This window comes from Epinephelus fuscoguttatus, linkage group LG14, assembly GCF_011397635.1.
Source record: "Epinephelus fuscoguttatus linkage group LG14, E.fuscoguttatus.final_Chr_v1".
Lineage (NCBI taxonomy): Eukaryota > Metazoa > Chordata > Actinopteri > Perciformes > Serranidae > Epinephelus > Epinephelus fuscoguttatus.
The window spans coordinates 36,123,611-36,151,189 of record NC_064765.1 but is presented as its reverse complement, the minus strand read 5'-3'; the positions used below and the strand labels follow the sequence as shown (position 1 = coordinate 36,151,189).

Below are 27,579 nucleotides of genomic sequence, written 5' to 3'. Positions count from 1 at the left end.
GAGAAATGGAGGGCTATCATTTCACCCTCCAAACAATCGTACCAATCGCAGATAATTTATATTGGTCCATGAACTGTTGTTCTCCATGTTGTCCTTGGTAGCGCTCTGTGAATTATGCTCAGCACTTCTGTCATTCTGGATTTGACGTTGTCACGTTGTGAGTGACACAAAAGCCACTTTGAAATCTTGTGCGAGCAGCCAGAGCTTATGGACTCAGATGTATTTATTTGCATTTCAAACAACCTCCAAATCAGGTTTGGATCCAATTTGTTTGGATCACATTTCATGTGTTTTCCCTTTCTGCTCTCTGGACTTTCTAAAATCAATGATCTGAATACGATTTGGATACACCAAAAGCTAATTTGGGCCAGCAGTCTGAACAAGGACTAAGAATAAGCAAAATAATTCAACCTGATGATTTCCATACAAGTAAACTAGGTAATGTCAAACTATGTGACAACTTTATGAACCTCTGCCATTTCTGAAGAAATTATGTACTGTACTGCTCCTGTATGGATGTGTAGCTGGAAAAAAAGGGGAAAAAACATCAGCTATAAGTCAATCGTAGTCATTTCTTCCTTTCAGACGCAAGTGAAAATGTAATTTGAAGAAGATTTTGCTTGAAATATTTCAATAGTTATTTAGTTCTTGTGTTTCAGGGTGGCTATAATATCTGTCCACACAGTGAGTCTTTTACATGAAACAAATGTATAAAAGGAAATGTATGTAATTTTTGAGCTGAATAGTAAAGGACATTTTCTCAAACCTGTTCACAAAGGAAATCCTCCATTTAGAGATGGAACTTTTAAATTCAGAACTGACATGTCTTTGAGAGTGTATGAACATTTTCCTGAACAGTCCATCATGAAAATTCTATCGCTTTTTATAACATATGATACATAAGAGTATAAAATCTGGCTGCTTGAAAAACAACCATTATTGTTCATGACAATTCACTGTTTGACCGAGGTTACAAATTCATTCCATGCAGTAACTTCTGAGCAGAGGCTGGCCCAGTTTGACCTCATTGATCATAGTGCTGTGAGGTGCTGCCTAGAAAAATAGAACCCTATGAACAATGGAGTTGTTCATATATTTATGCTCTCTGGTTGTGTTATAGTGACCAATAGTGCCCCGAATCCTCAAATTCCTACAATACTAAAAAGAAAAAGAAAAAAACAAAAGGACATTTTGGAAACTGAAAGGAACATAGATTATAAGAGCCATTAGCCTCTCCAAAAACATCCGGGACTATAACTTTAAGAGAGAAAACCATACCCTTCCCTTCTACATTACAGCAACAAAGTGCAATGCACCTTCTCTTTCCTGGTTCTCAACAATATCAATAGCACGGTGGCAAAGAGTAAACAAACATTTGGGCTACTTTTTTCAGGTTTGATGGCAATATCTCCTCTGTGTAGACTGGAGTTTTACTTGTGCAAACATTTCTGGGGTCAGAGCTGCTTTGGGTAGGTTTCCGGTTTGACAGTTACCAAATCTGAATCTAGAATCAAACATTGTCATTTTAACCAGTGAAAGTGACTGAATGCTGGATAAAAGTCAGGCCTACATTAAAGGAAAATTTCGGTTTATTTCAACCTGTCTCCTATTGTCCTAAATTTGTTTCAAGTGACTAGTGACATAAAAATAATAGTTAGCATGTTAGCCGTTAGCCTAGATACAGCCAGGGCGCATAGTAGCGTCAGACCTGTTAAAACGTAAGTGGACGGGCATCCTTCAAGTGCAAAGTTAGTCCACTAAACAAGCTTTTTTTCTACAACGACCGCCTCATATCGTTAGGATAAATGTCAGAGAACATATAGAAAACGACATGTAAACGTGTTGTCTTACCTTACTGGTGTGCTGCCATGTTTGTTTACCATCTAGCTCTGCTTTCCAAAGCGCGGCTGAAATATATCTCGCCAGCTCTAGATAAAGCCCAGCTGGATACTACTCCAGGTGGAGGTGTCTCGTCCTTGGTCACATCCAGACCTTGAAAATAAGGCTGCAAACGGTCCCATCCCTTGCAACAGAGGCATTCCTCTTCTGTGGGCACTGGGGCACAGCATTCACAGGTACACCACCAACCTCCAGAGCTACGCAGCCTTGCAGCAGCCATTCCTCCTCTCTCGTCCTCTACCTGTTGCGCCTCTCTCTCTCTCCTCCTCCATTCTTCAATTTCATGAAGCTCTTCGTCAGTGTATTCTGGCTCAAATAAATAAGGGCGGCCATCAAACTCTGCAAAATCAAATTCCTCCTCCACAAAGTCAAAGTCTGGCAAAAAGTCAGCCATTATTCTACAAATCTTTCATAAAATAAATGAATGAACTTTTCAGGCTACTGTCCGGTTCTGCCTTCCAGCTGTTGCTGCTTGTTCTTGCGAGATTTCAGGCACGGTATGAGATCGCTGCTTGTTCTCGCGATATTTCGGCCACGCTTTGGAAAGCAGAGCTAGATGGTAAACAAACATGGCAGCACACCGGTAAGGTAAGACAACACGTTTACATGTCGTTTTCTATATGTTCTCTGACATTTATCCTAACGATATGAGGCGGTCTTTGTGGAAAAAAAGCTTGTTTAGTGGACTAACTTTGCACTTGAAGGTTGCCCGTTCACTTACGTTTTAACAGGTCTGACGCTACTATTATAACTATTATTTTTATGTCACTAGTCACTTGAAACAAATTTAGGACGATAGGAGACAGGTTGAAATAAACCGAAATTTCCCTTTAACCTAAATTGTTTCTTTGTTGCTCTTTGCTGATTAAAAAAAGAATGAGAAGAGATAAAAAGGGGCAATAAGAAAGTCAAAAGCCCTGAGGCTTAGTGAATCAGGGTATTTTGCCAACCTTGAACCAAAGCAGGGGTGTAGTGCTATTTGTTAAAGTACCAGAGTACTATGTGTGCATTGGGGCAGTTAAGTTGTGGCTCAATTCAAAGGTTATGTAACCAGTGGTGGCAAGTTTACATGCACATCCACTAATTTGAGATGCATTTTGTTCTGGAACTGTCAACGCTGCTCAGCTAGCTAGCTGTAGTAGAAGCCAACCCGATAGGTAGCCCAAGGTGGGCAGGACCACGAGTTTATAAAGTATTGGATGCAAGGCCCCATTCATTCCTATGAAAGTTGCTCAGTAGCGCATTAAACCAAAATAGTTCAACCTAGATGACTGGCAATGCTTCCACACTGTGCAGACCATAGAGCAGGCACACTTGAGACTTTGACTGGCTACTTCTGGTTTAGTGCTCCGTTAACTTAAATGGGGATAAAATTATTTAACTGTGCAGCTCCACTAGACTTTCCAAATGTTATTGGACCAAATGAATCGAATTTTGATTGTGAAATAATCATTTTGTGGAGGTTGTGACACTATAAAAACATATCAACTGATTAACAGAAGTCTCTTTTGCTATGTAAGTCTATCGGAAAAAGTCTTTTTGGGCTGCAAGGCATGCAAAAATTGCACACTTCCTGGGGGCCTGGCATGGGCCTGCATGGTTCTATCATTGTTTAACTAACATTACACTAATGTTACACCTTTTTAGCTGTTCCTGTTTTCCTTGGGAAAAAAAAAACAAGTGACAGGGTGTCGTTCCAGTGTTCTCTGGCAGCACTACACCCCTGATCAGAACCCATCATTTCCTATGTTGAGGTAACTAGAGCAAAGTGTGTATGAGCTTGGTTAGCCAATATTATAAAGCACTTTTGCTGTTGAAGGAAAAAAATTCATTAAACTACACTGAGTTATTTAGGTTACCTACAGTTGTTAACCTTAATGACATGATCCACATTTAGACGTAGGGTTCTATTTTAATGATGCAATTACAAATACCAGTGCAATGGGCATATGCACAAGGCCAAAGGGGATTTAAAACCTACCATTTACTACATAGTCTGCTGTGCTGACTGTGCAGCACATGACAAGGGAAGAGCATCAAGAACATCAGGGGCTTCTTAGAGTTAATGTTCATAAAGAATGGGATCAATCCCCTGGCAATTACGAATATTCAGAAAACAATAAATGGTAATTCACCCTTTGGTCAAGCATTTAAATGTCATTTAATTGACTTTGTTGCAAGATGAAAAGGTCAATGGGTCACCATAATGATTAAGGATTATCCACAGGGGACAAAGAGTATTCATACTGTACTTAATGGCATATTAAAAGGTAGCTGTTGACCTGTCTTGCCCTGGAACAAGGAGTTGGGCAGATTGAGGGACGGTGTGACTCTCACTCATTTGTGATGCCTCATTTGCGATGCCTCATTTTTTAGCGCAGGAAAAAACAAGGCACTGTCATTCATAATTTGGCTTTAGATTTTAATTTAGTTTATTATTTGCTAAGTAGCTATTATTTCCAATGCTACAAGAGCAGCTATGCTACTGTGAAATGCTTGCAGACGTTAAACTCCAGTCGTCCTTTTTTGAGGTACTTGTTTTATAGATACAGATAACCTATCCAATAAACCAGATTGAAAAGGCCAAAAGCAGTGGGGAAGAATATTCTTGAGTAAGAATCAATCTTGGAAACCCGCACATGCATCCTGTTTTCACGCCAGGCACCTGAGCGGCAGTCATCAAAGCAGCAGAAGAAGCTGGCGCAGTCTTTTCCATCCAAGCACTCGTAAGCATAGTCACCCTCCTCGTGATAGGGCACGATGTTGTTCATCTGCAGCAGGGATGTACCAGGTCGGATATTCACCATGCTCGATGCTCTCTGCTGTAAAACAAAACACCCATTTCAGTATGTTACTACACTCTTTAAGAAATAGAGGTGCAAACCACACACATGTAGGGTTCTCAGGCTTGTCCCCAATGGGGAACAGTTTTTGGTTCCTGATAGAACCTTTTAGAAAGTTTCCGTCTGGAATCCTTTCAGAGGGTTTTACCAAAAACCCAACATAAAGGTCATGCAGAAAATGATCTGTGAAAGATTCTTCCCAGAACGCCTTATGAGGGGTTCTACAGAGAACCCTTCCATGGTGTAATTCTTCTACCAACCATTCCACCTTCTCAGGGTGCTAGCAAGAACCCACCCATGGTATTGTACTGAGAGCTCTTTTTATAGTCCAAGGATTTCATCTAGAACCCAGGGAGGGTTTAAAGATAGTAGCTGACTTTATTATCCATAGATCTCGATCCTACTACTGGCCAAGGGAACCATGGCCAGCAGCTTTGGGCACCATGAGACTCTTAAAGGGCAGGGGCTGATGTGATCCAGCGCAACCCACAACACTTACCTCAAAAAAATGGCAGCTATGGCAGAACCTAAGTAACATCAATAGATTCCAATGAATGTATTTTATTTACATCTACATTAAAAATACCATTTGAAACATGAGTAAACATTTGAGTGTTTGAGGGTGAGGATTCCTTCAACACCCAGGCTTTCAACAATTCTTGAAGAACTCCTTCTTCCTAAAAGGGCTCTTTAGATGAAAAGGATTCTTAATGGAACCCTTAGTTAGTACTGAACAGTATGACCAAAAATTTGTATCACAGTATTTCTTATTTTTCATTTTGTAGCATGGCTGGGCCTTTATATAGGTTTATAGTGGCCTACTCTGCATTCAGGAGTACAGAACATAGCTATAAAACCATTTTAATGCAATCATATATATATATATATATATATATATATATATATATATTTACACTGTATATCTAAGACTTTGATTACTATAGGGTTTGCTTGGCTCTCCTTTGCTTTCCCCGTCAAATGCAGTACCTTAAGGCCCGAACATACTCGGCAGAACGTACGCAGAACGGACTCCGCGGAGGTCCGCCTGGACTGAAAGCGGACGTCCGTAAGCCCTGTGCGCGCAAAGCCCGAATGACTGCGGACATTCCTCGCGGAGTCCATTCCGCTTACGTTCCGCCCAAGTATGTTTGGGCCTTTACGCAAATGCCGCTTTAAGCAATGTCTGACCCTTTGGTTTCACCATGCCACTGTTGCTACTGACGGCCTGGAATCCGATCACCGTAATACCATATTTCAACACTGGTGTTCTACTCAGGTGATGGTGAAATAAATTGCTAGTGTTACCACCACTGGCAACAACAGTAGCCCAAAAAACTAACATTACTTTTTTCTGGTGCATCTCTTTCGTCTCTCTTTCTTCATCCTGCACCTGTCTTTTCTGATCTTCTAAATGTTCTGTGGCGATGGAGCCTCTCCCTGCTGTTGACAGGCTATGATGCTAACTGGCTAGCTGGGAAGCTTTACCCAGCATGCCACCTTGGTTTAATTCTGTAAATGTAAAATTAAGATTATTAAAGTTACAAATTGGGATTTTATTGGTCAAACACTATGTGCCATGGCATTTTTTCTGTTAAAGAGAGTTAGTGTGGTTTATCATTTGTTTTGTTCTATAATTCTAACCATGAGTAAAATGAGTATGCAGTTGATAGGAATCCCCTTTCCCGTTTGTTATACACTTTTTAAATGCTCTTCCCTGTTTGCCAACGCATGCCAGCAATTGTCTCAGCTATATGGCAGTATGACAGTTATTCCCAAGACTCATATCATGTGGAAAATCAATACCAATATACCGCCCAGCGCTACCCTTAGACTTACACAGAACCACTGAAGTTCCACTTCTCTCAGCCCTCCTGGAAGAACCCTTTTGGAACTTTCATTTCTACAAGTGTATGACATTAAGTGGGTTTAAAAGAAAGCGAGTGTTACCTGTACCTGTACCTGTGTGTTATTGTTGGCTTTAGATTTCTTGGTCTGTCTGTTGCTGGTGAAGTAGTGCAGAGTGCCGTACTCCATGAGGGCAGCGAAAGTGAAAATGAAGCAGACAGAGACAAACAGGTCCATGGCAGTAACATATGAAACCTTAGGCAGGGACTTCCTGGAGATGGTGCTTAGAGTTGTCATCGTGAGCACTGTGGTGATACCTAAATGGATTGTCACAGAGACAAATCACTCAGTGGGGATATTTTGACATAGTTGGACGCAGTGCTTCTTTCTGGCATTGGGGTAATCATTGCGGGAAACGTTTTTTTTTTTTTTTTTAGATCAATGTCTAGTACAATGATATACAGAACAAGGCACATTGTTGCACATCAGTTAAATTGTGTATGAAATAAGAACATATCAAACCTAGAGATGTGCGGGCTGGGACAGCATCCTTGTTGATCCAGAAAGAAACCCAGGACAAGACCACGATCATACTGCAGGGAATGTAGGTCTGGATGGTAAAGTAGCCCATTCTCCGACTCAGGTCAAAAAAGATTGTCATGATTACGTATTCTCCTGAAAGTAAAACAATAAGATAGATGTAGAGACTAATCATTAAGAAGTCAAGGCAGAAAAGTGAGATGTTCAAAGAATTTAGGTAAGGCTTGGTAAAGTGGAGCATATTATATGAAGAAAGGTATGTAACCTATTGCAGGTTGCCAGTTTTGTATGACTGGGGTAGTGTGCATTGTATAAATAATAATAAATAATAAAAAGGGCAACCTGGTTAGGAACTCCTGCAACGACACCATCTTGCCACCATGACAAATCGACTCATGTAGTTCACTGCAGATAATTCCAGGCATGGACAAAAAAACTTGACCCGTGTGAGGCTCAAACTCACGACTTTCAGATAATGAGATCGCCGCATTGCTTACTGCAGCCACAGCACAAAATGCTGCCAAACTGCACAAGTCAAATCTACAGCGTCTTTTATCTCATAAAAAGAAATGACTGCTTGTCCTTTCCACAAATCTTCCCTTGATGGTCAAGGCCGGAGTCGAGACAGCAGTGAAAGCTTAATTCTACCAATGAACCACCAAGGCTCACATGAACTGCCACAGTATCACTGAAACACGGGTTCGAGATTATAGTTCACTGCAAATAATCTTAGGCAAGGACAAAAAAGTCTTGCCCCGTGTAAAGCTCGAGCTCATGACCATCGCATAGTGAGACTGATGCTCTGTGAACCCCGCCTACAAGGCACAAGATGCTGCCAAACTGCATGACTGCTTCTCCTTTGCACAAATATCCCCTTAATGGGGAAGGCCCTATTCAAGACAGCAGTGAAAGCTGGGTATTGGACCCGGGTCTCCTGCGTGGCAGGCGAGAATTCTACCACTGAACCACCAATGCTCACATGAGCTGCAACAGTATCACTGAAACCCAGGTTCGACACGTGTAGTTCACTGCAGATAATTCCTGGCAAGGACAAAAACTTGGCCTATGTGAGGCTCGAACTCATGACCTTCAGGTAATGAGTCTGATGCTCTGTGAACTTGGCCTAAGAGGCACAAAGTGTTGCCAAACTGCACGCGTCAAATCTATAGCATCTTTTATCTCAAATGAACAGAAATGACTGCTTGCCCTATTCAAGACAGCAGAAAAAGCTTACTGCATTGGCCAGGAATTGGACCTGGGTCTCCCACACGACAGGCAAAATTCTACCACTGAACCACCAATGCTCACATGAGCTGCGACAGTATCGCTGAAACACGGATTTGAGACGTGTTGTTCACTGCAGCTAATTCCAGCAAAGGAAAAAAAAAATTGTCCCGTGTGAGGCTCGAACTCTCAACCTTCATATAATGAGACTGATGCATTGCCTACGAGGCACAAAATCCTGGCAATCTGCATGAGTGAAATCTACAGCGTCTTTTATCTCAAATGAACAGAAATGACATTTGAACGTGTACGAAGGGCAAGCGCCCTTCGTACAAATATCCCCTTGATGGGCAAGGCCCGATTCAAGACAGCAGTTTAAGCTTACTGCATTGGCCAGGAATCGGACCTGGGTCTCCCGCATGGCAGGCGAGAATTCTACCACTGAACCACAAATTCTCACATGAACTGCCACAGTATCTCTGAAACACAGGTTCCAGATGTGTAGTTCACTCAGATAATTCCAGGCAAGGACAATAAAACTGGGCAAGGCCTGATTCAAGACAGCAGTTAAAGCTTACTGCTTTGGCTGGGAATGGGACCCAGGTCTCCCAGGTAGCAAGCAAGAATTCTATCACTGAACCACCAATGCTCACATGACGTTGTTATCTTCTACACAGATGATGCCCACATCACAGCAGAAAAACATGTTTTCTTTCCATTGGTCTGTCTACATGCTGCTCTCAGCTCTTAGCTGGGTCACACATTCCAGTGTCTTCTGATGTTTCTGTCCAGAAGGTTGTATCACCAATCATTTCAGTAGCTCACAAAAAGCAAGATTAACGTTGTAAATAAAAATTTTTGCCCCCATTTTCTACAGCACTGATATGCAGTATGTTCGTGTAGCAAAGAAAATGAAACAAAGCAACCTGCAACATGATACACAAAGGCTATGTGCTGGGCTTTTGTTCAGTGGCATTACTAATGTAACGTTAGATCAAGTTGGACAAAGTGCATTTAAAACGTATTCCCTCAGATGCAAATCTGAACCATTCATAGACTGGCATTTACCACAGAGTGACGCTTGTCAAATGAATGGTGAAAGGTGCTTTTTAGCTGATTTCCAGCCCAAATACAGAACAAAAACAGGTCCATACCAAGGACTGATTACTAACAGCAGTAAAAACTTATTGCATTTGCCAGGAATCGGACCCGGGTCTCCTATGCAGGAGGTCAGAGTTCCACCACTGAACCACCAATGCTCACATGATTGCCTTTCTTAATACTGCTATGACAAGGCGCCATCCACGAGGCCTTATGTGTTCGCAATGGTCAGCATTAGTGTTGTCACAGTTCCAAATTTGGGACCCACGATACGATACCAGTGAAAGTATCACGTTTCTGAGTAGTATCATGATACGACCGCAAAAATTAGGCAGATGTGCCTTTTGTCATTTATAAAGGGATAAATCGCTTTTCTATAATACATCAATGATATTTCAGTGGAATAAATTACTTATTATTATTGACAGCATCAATAAGTGATGAACATAGGGGGATCAAAATACTGAACAAAAATATAAACGCACCACTTTTGTTTTTGCTCCCATTTTTCATGAGCTGAACTCAAAGATCTAAAACATTTTCTATCCACACTAAAGACCATTTCCTCACAAATATTGTTCACAAATCTGTCTAAATCTGTGTTAGTGAGCACTTCTCCTTTGCCGAGATAATCCATCCCACCTCACAGGTGTGGTATATCAAGATGCTGATTAGACAGCATGAATATTGCACAGGTGTGCCTTAGGCTGGCTACAATAAAAGGCCACTCTAAAATGTTCAGTTTTGCTTTATTGGGGGGGGGGGGGTCAGAAAACCAGTCAGTATCTGGTGTGACCACCATTTGCCTCACGCAGTGCAACGCATCTCCTTCGCATATAGTTGATCAGGTTGTTGATTGTGGCCTGTGGAATGTTGGTCCACTCCTCTTCAATGGCTGCGCGAAGTTGCTGGATATTGGCAGGAACTGGAACATGCTGTCGTATACGCCGATCCAGAGCATCCCAAACATGCTCAATGGGTGACATGTCCAGTGAGTATGCTGGCCATGCAAGAACTGGGATGTTTTCAGCTTCCAGGAATTGTGTACAGATCCTTGCAACATGGGGCCGTGCATTATCATGCTGCAACATGAGGTGATGGTCGTGGATGAATGGCACAACAATGGGCCTCAGGATCTCGTCACGATATCTCTGTGCATTCAAAATGCCATCAATAAAATGCACCTGTGTTCATTGTCCATAACATACGCCTGCCCATACCATAACCCTACTGCCACCATGGGCCACTCGATCCACAGCGTTGACATCAGCAAACCGCCCCCCCACACGACGCCTCACATGCTGTCTGCCATCTGCCCTGAACAGTGAAAACTGGGATTCATCCATGAAGAGAACACCTCTCCAACGTGCCAGACGCCATCGAATGTGAGCATTTGCCCACTCAAGTCGGTTACGACAACGAACTGCAGTCAGGTCGAGACCCCGATGAGGACGACGAGCATGCAGATGAGCTTCCCTGGGACGGTTTCTGACAGTTTGTGCAGAAATTCTTTGGTTATGCAAACCGATTGTTGCAGCAGCTGTCTGGGTGGCTGGTCTCAGACAATCTTGGAGGGGAACATGCTGGATGTGGAGGTCCTGGGCTGGTGTGGTTACACGTGGTCTGTGGTTGTGAGGCCGGTTGGATGTACTGCCAAACTGTCTGAAACGCCTTTGGAGACGGCTTATGGTAGAGAAATGAACATTCAATTCACAGGCAACAGCTCTGGTGGACATTCCTGCAATCAGCATGCCAATTGCACGCTCCCTCAAAACTTGCGACATCTGTGGCATTGTGCGGTGTGATAAAACTGCACATTTCAGAGTGGCCTTTTATTGTGGCCAGCCTAAGGCACACCTGTGCAATATTCATGCTGTCTAATCAGCATCTTGATATGCCACACCTGTGAGGTGGGATGGATTATTGCGGCAAAGGAGAAGTGCTCACTAACACAGATTTAGACAGATTTGTGAACAATATTTGTGAGGAAATGGTCTTTTGTGTGTATAGAAAATGTTTAAGATCTTTGAGTTCAGCTCATGAAAAATGAGAGCAAAAACAAAAGTGGTGCGTTTATATTTTTGTTCAGTGTAAAATAAAAAATAGAATAAAAACCAACCAGCCACCCTCCTCCTCTGATAAGTTAAGAACAGTCCCTAAAGTGCGGTGAGGTTTGTGGGCCGTTACCTGCCACAAAAAGAGAAATGTGAACAGCTCGTTTCTCCTCTGACACATCACATACCTGTGTGCCACCACGGCTCGGCTGTTCAGGTATTTCTGGACAGTCATGACACCAACAAAGAGGAAAATATTGGACCTGGAGCCGGGTTTCTCTGTCACCGGTAAGCCGTTATCTTGCGCCGTGGAGCACTGTGGCTTCCGTATTTGCCAGGAATACATATTCCCGTCTGTGTCTGTGACCCCCATTCAACCCACAACCAGCAGGATTTGCCTTTCATTTCTGCTGCTGGTTGAAATCTGTACTCGCACAGCGTGCTCCTGAATGATTTCTTTTGCTTGCATAAAACTATTTTTAGTTGCAAATGTGAGTAAAATGCTTGCACCATAGAGCTCTGTGGAAAACAAATCACTGTAGCATATATCAACAAATCTAGCCTACAAAAAAAAGAAATAAATAATAACTTTCACTGCTTAAAGGGCCAGTGTGTAATATTTGGCATGGTTTATTGTCAAATCTGAATCTGAATATTCTACCCATTAATATATTTATATAAGTGTATAATACCTATAAAATAAAATTCGTTTGGTTTTCGTAGCCTTATAATTATGCTTTTATATATATATATATAGAGCAAGGGCCTTGCTTTAGCGAGGTCGCCATCTTGCGCCGCCATGTATGTACGGCAGACCGAGCAGACAATCCAGCCAGCCAGAGAACGATTTTCGCGTGTATAAATAAACCAACAAAGACAGCGGAAGGAAGGAAGAAGGAGGAGGAAACTGCAGAGTGTTAGTAGTTCGTCGATAGAGAGTAGTGAAAAGTTTTTTTAGTTATAGTTTGCGAATGGACCACACTTACCACGCAACAGGAGAGAATGAACCCGAGGAAAAGAAGACGCAACTTCACTCCTTGTGATGCACTCTCTGCGGCGCTTTTCCTCCTGATGATATATCTCCCCAGCGATGGTAGCACCGAATCCCATTCTGTGCATTCAGCCTCTCTTCTCGCCCGCTCAGCATCAAACACATGGAGTTCCTCATCTGTATGCTCCGGCTCAAACAGGTATGGCTCTGGGTCTGTGTCCGCCACAAGAAACTCTTCAAAATCGCGTTCAAAGTCGTCCATTGCAGCTACTGTAGTCCGGAGATATTGCTAGGCTAAATAAACAGCTGAGCTCTGTTTACTGGCCACACTGTCAGTCAGTGTGCGGGCGGAGTTTTTGGAGTGCTCAAATAAACGGGCCTTTTCCCCCAATGCTCCTCTGGTCTCCTGCTCGTGAGTGATTCATTACAATATCGTAACATGGCTTAGATTTCTAAATAAACATTCATGTTGTCGCTAGATAGATCTACTCCTGAAAAAGTGTCTCGTGTGCAAGGCTTTTTGTCCCTACGAGGCCACCGTCATTTACCCGATGGGAGGGGTGAGCGAGTGAGCCCTGCAATCTAGAATTTGACCACTGATGTCACTGTTTTCAACCCATTTTACACACTGGCCCTTTAAATATACTCAATAGCTCAGCTAATACCTGACATGTCACTGGAAAACAAACCACTGCAGCAGCATATTGAGTGCCAGGTGGCCATGGACACTCACCCTCTTGTGATTGGACTTTGAACTTAATGAATTATTCTCTGCTCAGTGTCATTACTCCACTGTAACTGTACATAGCAAATAGTTGTCTGCTGCTATATGAATATCCTGATTGTCATTTATTGCACCTTTAACTTTGAGGAATAGGGCATTTGACCTTGACAGAGGTCTGCACTTTTCATGTTCCATTGTTATTTGAATATGAATTACAGATGATTAATTTGTAGACAGATAAGACTGCACATGTACAAATGATTGGTTTACACCACTGTAACACAAGTGCAGCACAAGGACACACTGATTATATGTGATGATCTTGAAAAGTACTTTTACTAAACCTAATCCAAAGTCTAAATTCATGTACAACTGGAGACTGGCGACATAAAAGGACTTGGCCATATTCCTTTACCTGACTGGGTGTGCGCCACATCAGAGCTGTTCCTTAACCCTACAAAGGCAAACTGGTAGAGTCTCCAGTACCGCTGGTCTGCCACCTCCACTGCCCGTCTCTGCCACCGGTACATGATCTCATTCTTGGGATAACCATCTATAGAACCCCCGAACAAAGACAAAAAATAAATGAATTAGAAGCCTTACTGATGCCTATACATCTGTCATCTAGTGTAGTGTACGTGACAGGGCAACACTGCACCATGGCAAGGCAAAGGGGAGCATTCAAGATGGAACTGACCTGCCCAGTCTCATGAAAGTTCTTCAAATGAGCAAGATGTCTGCAATTGCTTAACAGTCTGTGCACTACAGTGTGGTAGGTAATCGCAGGCTTTCATAGGCATACCTGTGATAGTCAGTGGTCATTTGTGCAGATGTGAGCTAGTGTTTACTCCCAGGAAATAACCAGTCTGGAAGTAATTGCTCTTCCTGGTGCTGGAGTCACATGCTTTGACTTTTGATTGGACCTTTCTCTTAAAAGATTTTATTACTACTTCTGTCACTGCTACTGAAAGCACTATTTGCACAATAGTGCATGTTGGCAGAAAACCAAAATGTTTGTTCTTTAACAAATAACCAATGCTGTTGTTTTTCAGGTGAGGGCTATTTGGTCATTTTAGTAGTTATTTTGATGAAATTACCAGTGGTTTGTGCTCATTTGATGACATTTTGTGTGACTGTACTGGTCCGAACATTTGTTCTTAACTCCATGGAATGGTCTTTGCATTTTTCACCAGTGTGGAAGATTAACATCATGACAAGACATGAGAGGCTGAAGCACAATGCAAGAGACGAATGAAGGATGACACAGACAGCATGAATCAGACTGGGAGAAGGTGCATAATTCATTAAGTCTGCCAGAGAAAATGGGACTGGGTGACCTCCTCTCTCCGCTGGTGGAGCAGATGATAGATTGGTACAGGCTTAGAGAGGGCAGCCTCAAGCAGATGGGCCTTTTGGCAAGGAGAAGGAACCAGGGCTTAGCCACTATGCTAGCCCACACAGAAGCTCCTGTCTCTGGGCACGTTACGGAAGTTGAAGTCGAGATGGCGGGGTCAAAAATGGGAGGGGGAAACGTCTGACCACCTACAGCTTGAAAACTCCAGTGGACACGAGTGCTCATCCATTGGAAAGTTATGCAGCTTAAGGTAACACTCCGCATTAATAGTCAACCTGACAGAAACAGAATTGTGACAGAGAAAAAGCATGTCTCAGCATTTCCCTCCCAAGAGTGACTGAACATAGTAAAGGTACTTCATGTTTTCTCTGTAATTACACCAACAAATGCAGGAACAAGACCATTAAATCATACCTAAAGAGATCAACACCTAAAGAAGAACTACATGATAAAATACAGATGCACACACTAAAGCTGCACAAACAACAACTTTTGAAGACTTGACTGTTCAACATTAAAATGGCTACAAAAAGGTTAGCAAACTGGCAGCATAGCTGTCCCACCTCAGTGTGTACATGACTCTGCCATTGCTCCACAGTCTCAGGAGGCGGTTGGGAGTGGTGATCCAGTGGGCGTCCGATTTGCGGGAATTCCTGAAGAATGTGTCCGGAATCCAGATTTTGCCTACCATGTTACTGTTTAGCATGAGCAGCTTCATCGAGCTGTTGAACTTCAGTCGGCTGTCATACCACGTCTGGGCAAAAAAGATGTCAATGGTGTATTCCTGCAACAGAGTTAGGAAAAGCATGCAAATATATACATTGGATTGGATTGGATTTTGTATTATTTCACAAAGTAAGATGTGTGCAAACAAAAGTTTATGATGCTTACACTGCTTGGTCAGCAAGATATTCCTTACAAATGAACACCACCTTTCGGATTTTTGAAGCACGAATGCAGTTGCCAAAAGTAAAAAGTAACGTTAAACTATAAACAAACTACACCAAGGTCACATGACTTCTCGATGTGGTGACATTCTGTAGTCTCATTAAGCCACTTGTCAGCAACTGCCTTTTTTAAGACAGGTAGAAGCTTCCAAATTTTCAAGTAGGGTATTTATTGATGTATTTTATGTTGTAGAACAAAACGCAAATTTCTCTTAAGGCTTGTGTTCACCTCAGGCCTTGTTTCAGGCGTTTAGCCAAAAACACATTAAAAAACCCCACTGACTTAGAGACGAGGGAACTGAAATTACAAAAATGCTAACTCATCTTCGTGTTTTAAGACTAATTCCCGCATCACTTCTTCAGTGACTTAATGACTGGATGGATAGACAACAATGAGATTTGGTTCAGACTTTCATTTTCTCCTTAAGATGATTTGTAATTACACAATCATCAAATCAAAGCTGTAAGTTGTCAGTAAAATATTGTATATGTATGTATGTTCTTGATTCCAAGATGATGAATCCTAATGACTTGCAATGTCCTGACCTTTAGTCTAGCACCAACAAAAAGTTAACATTTCTTGAGAGTGAAATGTCTCCACAGCTATTGTTTGGCTAGTCATGAAATCTGACATACAATCAAACAAATAAAATCTCAAATCGAGGTCTACTAACTAGCTTTGTGCAGCACTTTCAACTGCATCTCAGTGGATGGAAGCTGAAAGCTCTGGAAAAACTAATCTTGTATTAAAATACTATTGCCAAGAAACTTAAAAAGAATCAACTTTCACATTCAACTACCGATGGGGTTTGCATTCATTTTTGTACACATCTGTGGAACCCAGAGGGTAAATCCTGATTACCTCCTAATACTGTAAAACTATAAAAAACATAACTCCATTTTTGTTTGTACTTTCTGTTAATTTGACATTAGTTAGACATTATCCATTATATCAGCAGACAAAAAAACAAAGGGAAAAGATGCGGCAGTCTCACCATGTTGATGGGGTCGACTGGTCCGATGCTGTTGACATACACGGCTGTTTCAATCACTGTCGGCCTCACTGAAACATGACAGAAGACATACTGCATTGACAGAAACGGCATCAACCTTTGTAAATGTGTGTTAGCTGATGTCCAAAAAGATGCTATCTAATCTTATCAACCTAAAGAGATATACTCCATCCATTCCACTCCATCCCATTGTTTCCTTACCCCTCTGTTGAGCCACACTGATCCAATAGTAAAGGGTGAAGCTAGAAACACTGTAGTCCAATTATTGGTCTAAAGAGTGGTCACTCTTGCTTGACAAGGACTTATTGCAAACACCTGCTATTGTTAAATATCCCATCAATTACAACAGGGACTCTAAACACACACCGGCCTGTTCTTTTATGTTCTGAAAAAGTCGCCATGCGAACCCTGGACAATCAACCATGCGCAGACATTCCTCTGCATCTTCAGTGTCACAGCTATGACCTAACAACACCATTACAAGTGCTGTCAGCTGTAGAAGTGCCAGGGTTAAGGTTCATGTCCATACTGGCTATGTCTGGTTGTCATTGTACCGAAAATGGAAATGCAGCTTTCGTAAGTGGACAGGGTGAGGATTGTTACTGAGTTCTACAAGTTATTAGGGTTGTCTTGAATTGAAGGGTGGATTGGTGGCAGGAAACAGACTGGAAACAGCAATTCAAGTAGGTAGCATAAGGCGTAAAGAATTTGGCATTTAAAATTGTACAAGAATGCCAGAATGCATATAAATACACTACTACTATATTGCCTAAGAGGAGAGTGAAACAATCATGTCTCTTAGTGTCAGCAAATGTTTGTTTTAATGCCCAGCTCTAATCTCAATTACTTCAATACTTTACAAGTTGTTATGTATATACTGAGTATTAAAAATACAATATCCAAGACTCAGCTGTCTTTGTACTATCCAACACTACAGATTTCTGGGGAGACTGAAATATTCCAGCAACTATTGACCTTTTTACACAACAAAACATGACATGTTACTCTTACACAACCACTCAGTGAATCATTGTTATGTTCTGTTAATCTAGTCCATGTGCACTCAATCTGCATGAACACCTGTGCAATGGCCTAGGCACTGTAAAAGTGGTTTTGTATGACAAATCAGAGCAACTTACAACAAACACAGCAACACGGCACAACAAAGTAACAGTTTGGGCAAAATGGACAAAAACTCCTAAAGGTTCTCAGTATCATTTAAAGTTTGAATATCTACAGTTTCATGACAACTCAGCAAATTACATACATAATTACATAATTAAAATGCAGAGGCACAGAGGCACATACAAACTATTTGATTGACCAGTTTCTGTTGAATCATCTTAAAAATGTCAATGACAAATGCAACCAACCAAATACTGTATATGTGGTGGCTCTCAGCTCCTCAGAGCAGCCTATGTAACTTTTGCCATGACTGCTGAGGTCAAATGAGAGCTGAGTTTTTCATTTGTAAGAGGAAGAATGTATCATTCTGAATGTTGAACAAGGTTATATACAAGGTTCTCCCCAGACAGCAGCAGCTGTGACATTGTCTTTTCACAAATGTTTTCATGCAATGCCATGGTAGTAACCCATACTGCACAAGGCTATTTTAGAACTTGCTGTTCTGTGGTAACAGAATTTACAAAGCAAAATTCATTTGAACTCAACTTGCCTCCGATGTCAGGCCGCAGTTTGTTGTCGTAGCCCAGCAGCAGTTTATTTAGGATCAAAGTCACATCGCTCTCGTAGACCTTCGGTGATAAGACCCAAGTCTTATTTATGGGCACATCTTCATAGTCCTCTTCTTCTTGTTTACTGGGCCCAAAGGCTGCACTGTGGAGAAGAAAATAGAAACACTGTAAGAAACATGGCTGATGAGACCCTTATTCACTTTTTTTGTATAATTCAATTGGAATGTTGTAATGTTTTTCAGGCCTGTCACGTGCTAGTAGCATGAGTCCTCAAATGGTTCAGAATGCTGTAGCAAGAATTCTGACTAAAACTAGAATATTAGGCCTAGAGTAAACCAGTTTTATCTATCTTTCATTGACTCCCCTTCTATGTCAGATCAGACTGTAAGTTGCTTCTGATGACTTGCAAAATTCTAAATGGGCATGCCCCTCCCTACCTATCTAATCCCCTTAAACCTTACACTCCAATCAGGACTGTCGGCTCTCAGAATACAGGGCTCCTGTCTGTCCCCAGAGTTAAAATGAAGTCAGCGAGCCACAGGGTCTTTCATGGCCCCTTCCTCCCTATGGAAAAATCAGCCTAATTCTGTTGGGCCAGGCCCTTCTTATTGTAAGGGCCACAGTTTTAAACCGCTTAGAGAGATCATGGTGTGTATAGATACCCTCTTTGCCATTTTACACAATGTTGGGCTGTAGTACTCTCCAAGGACAAAAGTCAGATCTTGCTGGTAAAGGCCTGCATTTGTTCTGTGCTTATTTCAGCGAACATCACACAAAATCAGCTGTCTCTGCAAACACTGAAATTATTTATTCTGTGATCAGCAATGAATATAAATAAAGCCTTTTTTCAATTGTCTTTTGTTTCTACAGTGTGAAGTATAAATATATATACATATGTATTTTGGGAAAAGCTTCAGATCATCTCAGATACAAATCTTAAGCCCCATTTTCACTGCATGAAACAGGCATTGTTGAACTTCACTCAACTCACTTGGAACTGTTCTTTCTTGGATTTTATTAAAAGGTTGGGGATAGCATCCGGTATCTAGCACTTTTTTTGTGGTACCACTTCAGTCGAGGTCGTGAACGAGCAGAGCCGATACTAAAAGTTGGTGTTAAAACACTGCCAACTACTGATGGGTCAGAGAGAATTGTCACTCATACAGCAAGGGACATCCTCCGCAAAACCACCATTTCTAAAATGGCAAAGCCTCTGTCAATAGTGACTTCAATTTTTCTATTCCCCTTAACCCAGATTTAAAAAATGGCAGCATGCAAAACCCCAACATGGTCAATTGACAAATTGCATAAATTCCTCTGTTTGGTTGCCAGTAAAAGAATCCACTGCAAGCTAGATGGGGCAATGTGTCACATTGGAGATGATGCCACAGCAGTTTCATGTGGTGTCAGCTAAGAGACCCACTTCTATTGACTGGGTACTATCTGCAGTGGAAAATAAAAGTGAGACAAGTAAATGGTACCAAAAGTGAGTCAAGTTGAGCAGAACCACACAGTGGAAATAAGGCATAAGTCACATACAAACACCCAGTGGATTTAGAGAAGCAGAACGCTCAGTGAATACTATGCAAAAGGGCATGTTGAGGATGTAACTTCAGAATGAAACAGAGCTGTCGGCAGTTTGTGTTTTCTGCCACTCTGCTATGCTGGCTATTGCAGGAAGTTACACATGGCTGAACTCTCAGTCTATGCCAAAGTGTGCCGCTGCTCTTCTGTTAATGAACATGGACCTGATACTGTAAAGAGACCTGAGGACTTGGCGTTCAGCCCAGACTGTTAGGTTACCCTTTCCTGGATGACTTCTAATACCAAGGACATGGTACAATAACCCAGTGCAGCAGAAATGAACCCTGCTACTTTCTGATATCACCAGAGAAGAAATAATACTGTACAACGCTTCACTTGGAAACCATGTCCATCTAAATCTGAAAGTCTAGTAAATGTGAATCTTTTTTGTCACACATTTAGGATAATATTTTTTTTTCTTTTCCTCCACCAGCAGCGGGGCATAAGGAGAAGACGTGGCCTGTTAGTATGTCTGTATCCATCCAAACACCTGAGCACAGGACAAGATATCTGAGCAAATGATGAAAAATTGTCATGAAATCTGGTATAGATATTAATGACCCTGAAGAACTATTCCCAGTGACTTTGATGACACCCTCACTTTGTGCCAAGCTCAACTGTGATTAATTTTCCCTTAACGAACGTGTCGGTCTATAATGGTTAAAAACTAATTACATTTGCATGGTGTGCTGTACATGGTTTCTATGGATTTGCATGGCCCCAGAGGACAAACATGGAGATTAACCCATCCAGTGAACCCTGTTAAAACATGGACATAGTGTCTATCAGTGTCATGCATGACCCATAGGTTTCTAAAGAGAAGTTTGACGCTTGGATTTGAGTTTATTATTTGCCAGGATTGCTTGCTTATGTCAGCTCATAGTTCATGTAATTCTGCATTATTAAAATGTGGGCCTCAGTTTTGTTTTGGCCATTACATTACATCAATTAATTTGGCAGATGCTTTTGATTTACATTTTTTACCAAACACACACTAAGGAGCAAGTACACTGGGTATGGAAGATGCCATGGTTTGAACAACCAACCCTATGAATAATGGCTGGTCCTCTCTGCCTACAGAGCTACAGCTGCCCAATATCCACATATACTGACTCTAACAATCAAATGCTGATTCATCACCTAAGCTGTCGCAGGCCACCTCTTCTTAAAAACTCAAAAGGTTTCCAAAGGCATGATGTGGAGAAGTTCAAAAAGGGTCAAATTAATGCAAATGCTGTCTAACACACCAGGTGACAACCAACCATTGTCATACAACAAGGTTCCAATGAAATCTCACAGAAATGCATGAAATGGACAGGCCACATCAAGTGGCGGTGGGCATGTTATGTGTTACATTTGCATACTGGCAACACAAAAACAATGCAAATGGAAAGTCATTTATGAATGATCACACTTTCGTTGTGAAACGGTCGCTTAGGGTTTAGTTTAGAGTTTAGGGACAGAAATGTTTTTGGTTATGTTTAGAGAACAAAAATCCTTGGATAAGTTTTGGAAATGATCAGGGTTTCAGCCAAAATAACTACATACAGGAAATAAGTGAGGTAAACTTCCGTACTTTAAAGTAAAGTATCTACCTAAAGTACTTTGTGTTGTTATTAGTTACTTTGCGTGGTTATGTAAAGTATCTAGCTAAAGCAAATTGCGTAGTTACATAGAGTATCTACCTTTAAGACTTGGTGTCATTACATAAAGTATATACCCAAAGTACTTTGGGTATCTACCTAAAGTTCTTTGCACAGTTACATTGAGTCCAAAAAGTCATGTGACTACTTTGACTTTGGTTTGACACAGGAAATTAACAGCGGTCTCTTGGTTGATAGTCCAGGTTTGTTTGACCCATCCACCACCCCTACTGCTCGCTTTTGGCAGACTTTTTATACTGACTCTTTATACTGATATGCATGTGTCCAACGCGACAAAAGATTCTCATTGACTTTGAATTGGCACTGTTTTCCTGTTGCCACCAAGTAATTTTAACACAATTTTGTGTTATTACGTGTTCATGGCCATTTAATTTAATTTCTTTTTATGAGACTGGCTGGCAGTCAATAGCTGGTTTCTATTCCACGTTATGCATAAAAACAGAAATAGAAATTTATCACTCTGAAATAACTGCCCTGTCAGAGCCTAGCTATCTATACTTTGCATATACACCCCCAGCCTCTGTGTATCTGTACAGTATGTGTGAATGCACTGTTTTGCTTCCATTAAGAGTCCAGATTATCCAAATTAATTTTATAGAGGTCAAACGGAAAGTGTGCACATCTGAAATGTTGCTAATAATTCAGTGCAGGGAAAACTGTCCATACACAACTAGAGTAAGTACAGGTCAAAGTTGAAGCAGGAGTTGGGTCTATGAACTGAAAAGAGATACAGAATTATCCTTTAACTTGTTTTACTGTTTTTTAATTGACATTTGCTTGCGAGAGATTTAATTTTAAGTCATTTCCAGCAGGCTTTTCAAAAGATGCTCATCAGTTGTCCCTGATTCCTCTCTACACCTGACAATAGTTTGTTGTTTTATCCTGTGTGAGACAGCTTTATTTGATACAGTGTTAAAGTTTTCAATCTTGTTGCAAAAACTAAGGTGCTGGTGTAGCCTGGAGCCAATTTTTTTTTTTTAAATTTTGATAAAAACGGTGCAGACTAGGCAGAGTGGTGAGGGTACAAGCAATCAGCAAGCAATACATCGAAATGCGAAAAAACTGACTTTGTATTTCTAGTTTAATGTTGGGAGTTTTCGTGCTCTGTTCATTACAGAACAGTCAGAGTTTTCCTGTGGGGGCCATTAGAAGAACTCAAGCTGACTGTAACACTGTGGCACTGCCACTAGCAATGAGCTGGTTGCTGCTTGAGTTCAGCTAAAGTTTAAAATCACACAGAGACAGAGTTCCACTGAATCTTCTTGCTTTGACTCGGTGTGTTGATTCAACTGGAGCCCCGGAGCCTTTTAATGGTGATTCACTGATTGTGCACCAGTTCAGTCTGTCTCAGCATGTTTTTCTTCAGGGACTTTTCTCCACTGTCATCTGTTCTAATGGTTGCTTGACAAGCTAAAACCAACAAAGCCATCACTGATCACCAAGTTGAAGAACCAAAGGTCTCCTGAGCATGTGGCCTGAAACCCTGGCAGCTGGTCACCACGTACAGCATTATATTGATAATCAAATCATGTCAGACAGCTCTTAATGATGCTTTTGAAATAATTTAAGAGGGAATAAATAAAGATTTCTGTGAAGGAAATATCTGTATGCACAGTATTCAGCTTAGCTTGTGCACGCCTATAAGTTAAGAGAAGCTTTGTATTATCTGCCCAGACTCTGCGCTGCAGCTGGCAGACTTCCAGCTGTTCAGAGCAGATCACAACACAGAGCTCTCCGGCAAATTGAAAGGTGGAGGTATGTGTTCTCACACCACCAGTGGCTTGTGTAATGATGTAGCAGTGATCCTACAGCACTGTTCTCCTGATCTGGACACTTCTTTCATAAATTGTAACTCTTTCTGCTCCCCTCATGAATTTGTTTTATTCATACTGGTCTGTGTTATATTCCACTGCAAGCCAACATGCAGGAGGCTCAGCGCACACTTGCCAACCAGATTCTGTATGTGGAGCAGACAAACCTGGACTACTTACTGTCCTTGGTGACTTTAACAGAATGCAGTCTCAGCCATGACCTCCCCAGATACAGATTCTTTAACACTTGACCGTAGAATATGTTGGATCACTGTTACACTACAATCAGCTGTGTCTGTCATGCCATCGCTGTGCTGCAATGGGATAATCTGACTGCATCCTGGTCCACCTGCAGTCCAAACTTGACTGTAGCCTACAGTCAAAATGACAGCAGGCCATGGAAATGCTAAAACATGCACATATGACTCAAAGCAACCTCAAAGTTACGTAGGTTAGGTTTAGGAAACGAGACATGATGACAATGTACCCTAACTCTAAGTTCGCTCAGTTTTAAATTATTCCAAATACTGGTCTCCTTGGGGACCGTCCTGTTTCTTTGGGGAAAGTCCTTTATTTTAAAATGTATTCTCACAGAACGGTTCATGTGATATCCTACGAAAAATGAACACAGTCTGTATGATATTCTACAAATTTGCTCCCCATGTACGTAGTGAATGTAAAGTTATGGAGGTTAGATTTAGGAAAAGAAACATGGTGAGGGCGTGCCTTAAAATGACTCAGAGTTCACACAGATCTGAACACGCGACTCCAGGGGAAAGTCCAGAGTGGGAGTCTGTTTTTTGTGATCAATCCACCACCCCAACCTGCCTCCTGCCTGACAAGCGCTCTGGGCTCTTCCTTGCTGACTGCCATCAACGCATCAGTCACATGATCACAGCCTTTCAAAATACGTGGGATATGTACAAATTTGGATGCATTACTTTACATAGGAAAACATACAAGAAATTTGTTTGAACAGCCTGGTGTTTTGTGATCCATCAATCAAGCCAACCTGCCTCCTTACGTGGACTACTTCCTTCTTTTCTCCTTTCAGCGCACTGGTCACGTGATCGCTGCTTTCCTGATTACCTAGCTTAAACACAAATTTCTGGTTCATGATTACATGGTTTAAACAAATCGTGGTGGAGTCGTTTTTGTAGGTATACATGCAAACAATGCATGAGAACAAGCTGTGTAATAATATATAATATGTGTTCATAGGAAAAGTTAGAATTGTTGACAAGTACTTTATATTTAAAGACACCAAACACGTCTACTTACAACTACAATATAATGTGTTGTAAACCATATTTGTGTCATGCTTATGAAGGCTTTATAGGGGGACTTGAAGTATAAGCATTGATTAAATGTGATACTAATGTCGACAGTATGAGCACTTTTTTTCATTTACTCTTTAATAACCTCATAGTCCTTAATTTGTTTTTTCAAAACAATGATTTAAAGATCGCCTCCAGTCTTCAATGTAATTTGAATTTAATTTCCTGCTTCTCATTCGCTCACTTACTCATTCACTTACTCACTGAAAAAACAGAATCTATGACCAAGCAAATATTGTTAAACTACTGTAGACACAAGATGTCTTCTACTGCACACACAAGGTCATTCTCAGTGAATGTGCACCTGAGGCTTCAATACACACAATTTTGTAAGTTGCATATGGGACAATGACTGGCTTCAGAACAGGCTGTCAAGTCATACGTCTGTGCCCATGAAGGTTTTGTACTTCAGCAGCTAGATATGAAAAGAAACTCTGCACAGTCAAGCTAAAACATCACAATGAAGAAATGAACTATAAGCAACACACATGATTAAGGACAAGATGACATACAGCATTACTGTCACTTTAGAGGATATAAAGCTATCACCACAAAATGTTATGCTAGTTTTAAGTGGTAGGCTACTACCAATGTTAAAATCCCTCTTAGCCTGTGAAACCATTGTATGAACTCTTTTGTCAAATCTGAGAAAATAACCCTGATGATATCATCTCCGCTTGGGCTTGAGACCACGATTTTTTAACCAGAGGTGGGGCAAAGTCATTGTTTTGCAAGTCACAGGCACTGTAGCATATGGTACCATCTGCCAGTACCACAACAAGATGACTTTCTATGTTGTCCTGTCTTAAACTCATCTGATATTGGAGAAATGTCTTTAACTTTCTCTTCCAAGATTTGTAAGACATTTTCTGTAAGGCTATTCTTCCTTTAAAGTAATACTGCATGTTGTTGTATGTTAAATGTCTAAAGGAAATAAAAGGTTAACATTAGTTAATTCAGGAAATGAACTGATTCATGGCAGACTTTAAAATAACATACTTTTTAATCTTTGGGCTTGGGGAAAGGTATCAAGTATTTTCAAGTCAAAGTGAAGTCACCAGTCATTGGTGTTTAAGTCCAAGTCAAGTTGCAAGTCTTTTTCGTTTTTCCAAGTCGAGTCTAAAGTCATAAAATTTGTGACTCAAATTCGAGTTCAAGTCATGTGACATGAGTCCACACCTCTGTTTGTAACAGAAAGTCTAAGTTACGAACATTTAAAAGGTAAAGGCAATCACTGGGAAGAGGGGGGAAATATCTAGGTGCATTATGGGAAATGTAGGACCCGGGAGTTTGATCTCTAGGGGCTAAAAGTTATCTGTGCCTCTGCTGCTTCAATTTGAACCATTCTCATAATGCAATGTATTCTTACAGTGTGGTCTGTATGATATCCTATGACACATGCATGCACGACAGTTTGTATGCTATCCTACAAAACTGCGCTCCAGGAATTACGTTACATCCTTCATGTACAATTACGTAATTAACATAAAGTTATGGGTGTTAGGTTTAGGCAATGAAAGTTACTGTGGTCAGGGTTAGGAAGAGAAATACAGTGAGGATGTACCTTAAATTGACTCAAAGTTCACCCAAAGCTTACACGGATCCAAAAGCCTGATTCCAACCTAAAGTCGGACCTGCCTCCTTACAAGCACTTGGAACTGCTTCCAAATACACAGGATATGTTTGAATTTAGGTGCATTGCTTTTCATACATGTATAATGATAACACAGGAGCTCAGAGTGGCTCCAATTGCTCTGTGGGGTGGACCTCAGCATTGCCTAGCCTACACTATTTCAACTCACCAGATCACTTCATGAAAACTGTAAATTAATGAGGTGTGATTTTAAATATGGCAGGCAGACACACTAGTAATTGACATTACAGAAACTTTGATTTATTTATTTATAGTATTATCATACGACTCCCTACCTTTAAGGCTCCAGATCTTAAGTGTGCATTGTGCATTACCAGACCTCAAACAGGCGTGTGAGACTTTAATATGCAAAATGATTTTGTTGAAAAAAGACATGTAGTGTCCACTCAGCAGCTCAGCAGCTACTAACTAACATGTTCACATTCCTCACCTGGAGGAGTAGGCCTGCCCTTACCAGGACACAATTTACACCTCTGTGACAGAGGTCTCCTCTGAGGCTGAGCTAAGTGATGTCTTCCAAGGAACAAAATCATCCATCATCCATCCATCAATCACCCACATGACACCCCACTGCTGTAGGAAGACAGATAAAGGCTTAAGGCATACGACAGACACTCTGAAACTACAAAACTCACATGCAGGTGTAATAAAGCCACCCTCTCTTTGTCCTCACAGTGCACTTAGATATGAAACAACGGGGTTCCGCGCAGATTAAGGTAAAAATGCAGACATATGACTCAAGGCAAGTTCATTTTAAGAACATTTTCCGACGAGGCAGAGGATCAAACGTGTCCCTGTAAGGCCCAAAGCTCACACAACGACCCGCTGATCACAGGTACAATACAAGATGCGGAACGCAGCGATCCCTGTCGAGGGCAAAGACATGAGGAGGCGGCAACATCTGCAACCATTTCCCCTTACAAAGCTCCCTCCTCTCGTCATGATGGAGACACCCCTGTTTCTTCGCATCCATGCACACTTACCAGAGTCCAAGGAGAGCCAGAAGCAGCCAGGGGTTCATGGCTTTGTCCTGCACAGCTCTGACGAAACGCCACTTCATTCTCTGCTCCACAGCTGGCGGACCAACTCAACAGTGTCCACGGAGAAAAAGAAACAGTGGAAAAAATCGGAGTTTTCTGTCGTAGGGTCGCGTCTAAATGCAGCCGATGGGGTTTAATAGTAGCGACGGCAGGATGTGAGAAATGCGTCCATGGTGTGTGAGGAGGGGGAGGATGTGGCAGAGTGAGTGAGGCTGCTGCCGGGGAGCTGACTCTGCTTTAGTCCATCTGCAGTGCCGCTA

At 41.5% G+C, this 27,579-nt stretch overlaps 2 protein-coding genes across 3 annotated transcripts in view; both read right to left on the bottom strand.

Moving 5' to 3' along the window:
• Positions 1-2,719: 2,719 nt before the first annotated feature.
• Positions 2,720-27,568, bottom strand: gabrg1 (gamma-aminobutyric acid type A receptor subunit gamma1). Of its 2 annotated transcripts, XM_049596307.1 has the most exons (9): positions 27,263-27,568; positions 18,211-18,371; positions 16,518-16,585; positions 15,139-15,359; positions 14,768-14,850; positions 13,637-13,774; positions 7,110-7,262; positions 6,702-6,904; positions 2,720-4,721 (listed from the first exon to the last, which is right to left on the bottom strand). In XM_049596307.1, exons 1-9 carry the CDS (start codon positions 27,337-27,339, stop codon positions 4,440-4,442), a joined length of 1,386 nt encoding a protein of 461 aa, XP_049452264.1. In that variant the 5' UTR covers positions 27,340-27,568; the 3' UTR covers positions 2,720-4,439. The 2 variants fall into 2 exon arrangements, with proteins under 2 accessions (XP_049452264.1, XP_049452262.1); XM_049596305.1 differs by lacking the exons at positions 18,211-18,371; positions 27,263-27,568 and having other exon boundaries at positions 6,696-6,904; positions 16,518-16,703.
• gabra2a (gamma-aminobutyric acid type A receptor subunit alpha2a) overlaps positions 18,291-27,579 on the bottom strand; it is a 110,346-nt gene continuing 101,057 nt past the window's right edge. Inside the window, exon 10 of the mRNA XM_049596300.1 lies at positions 18,291-18,371. Coding sequence (XP_049452257.1) covers positions 18,351-18,371 — 21 coding nt within the window. The 3' untranslated portion in view covers positions 18,291-18,350. The remainder of the gene's footprint in view (positions 18,372-27,579) is intronic.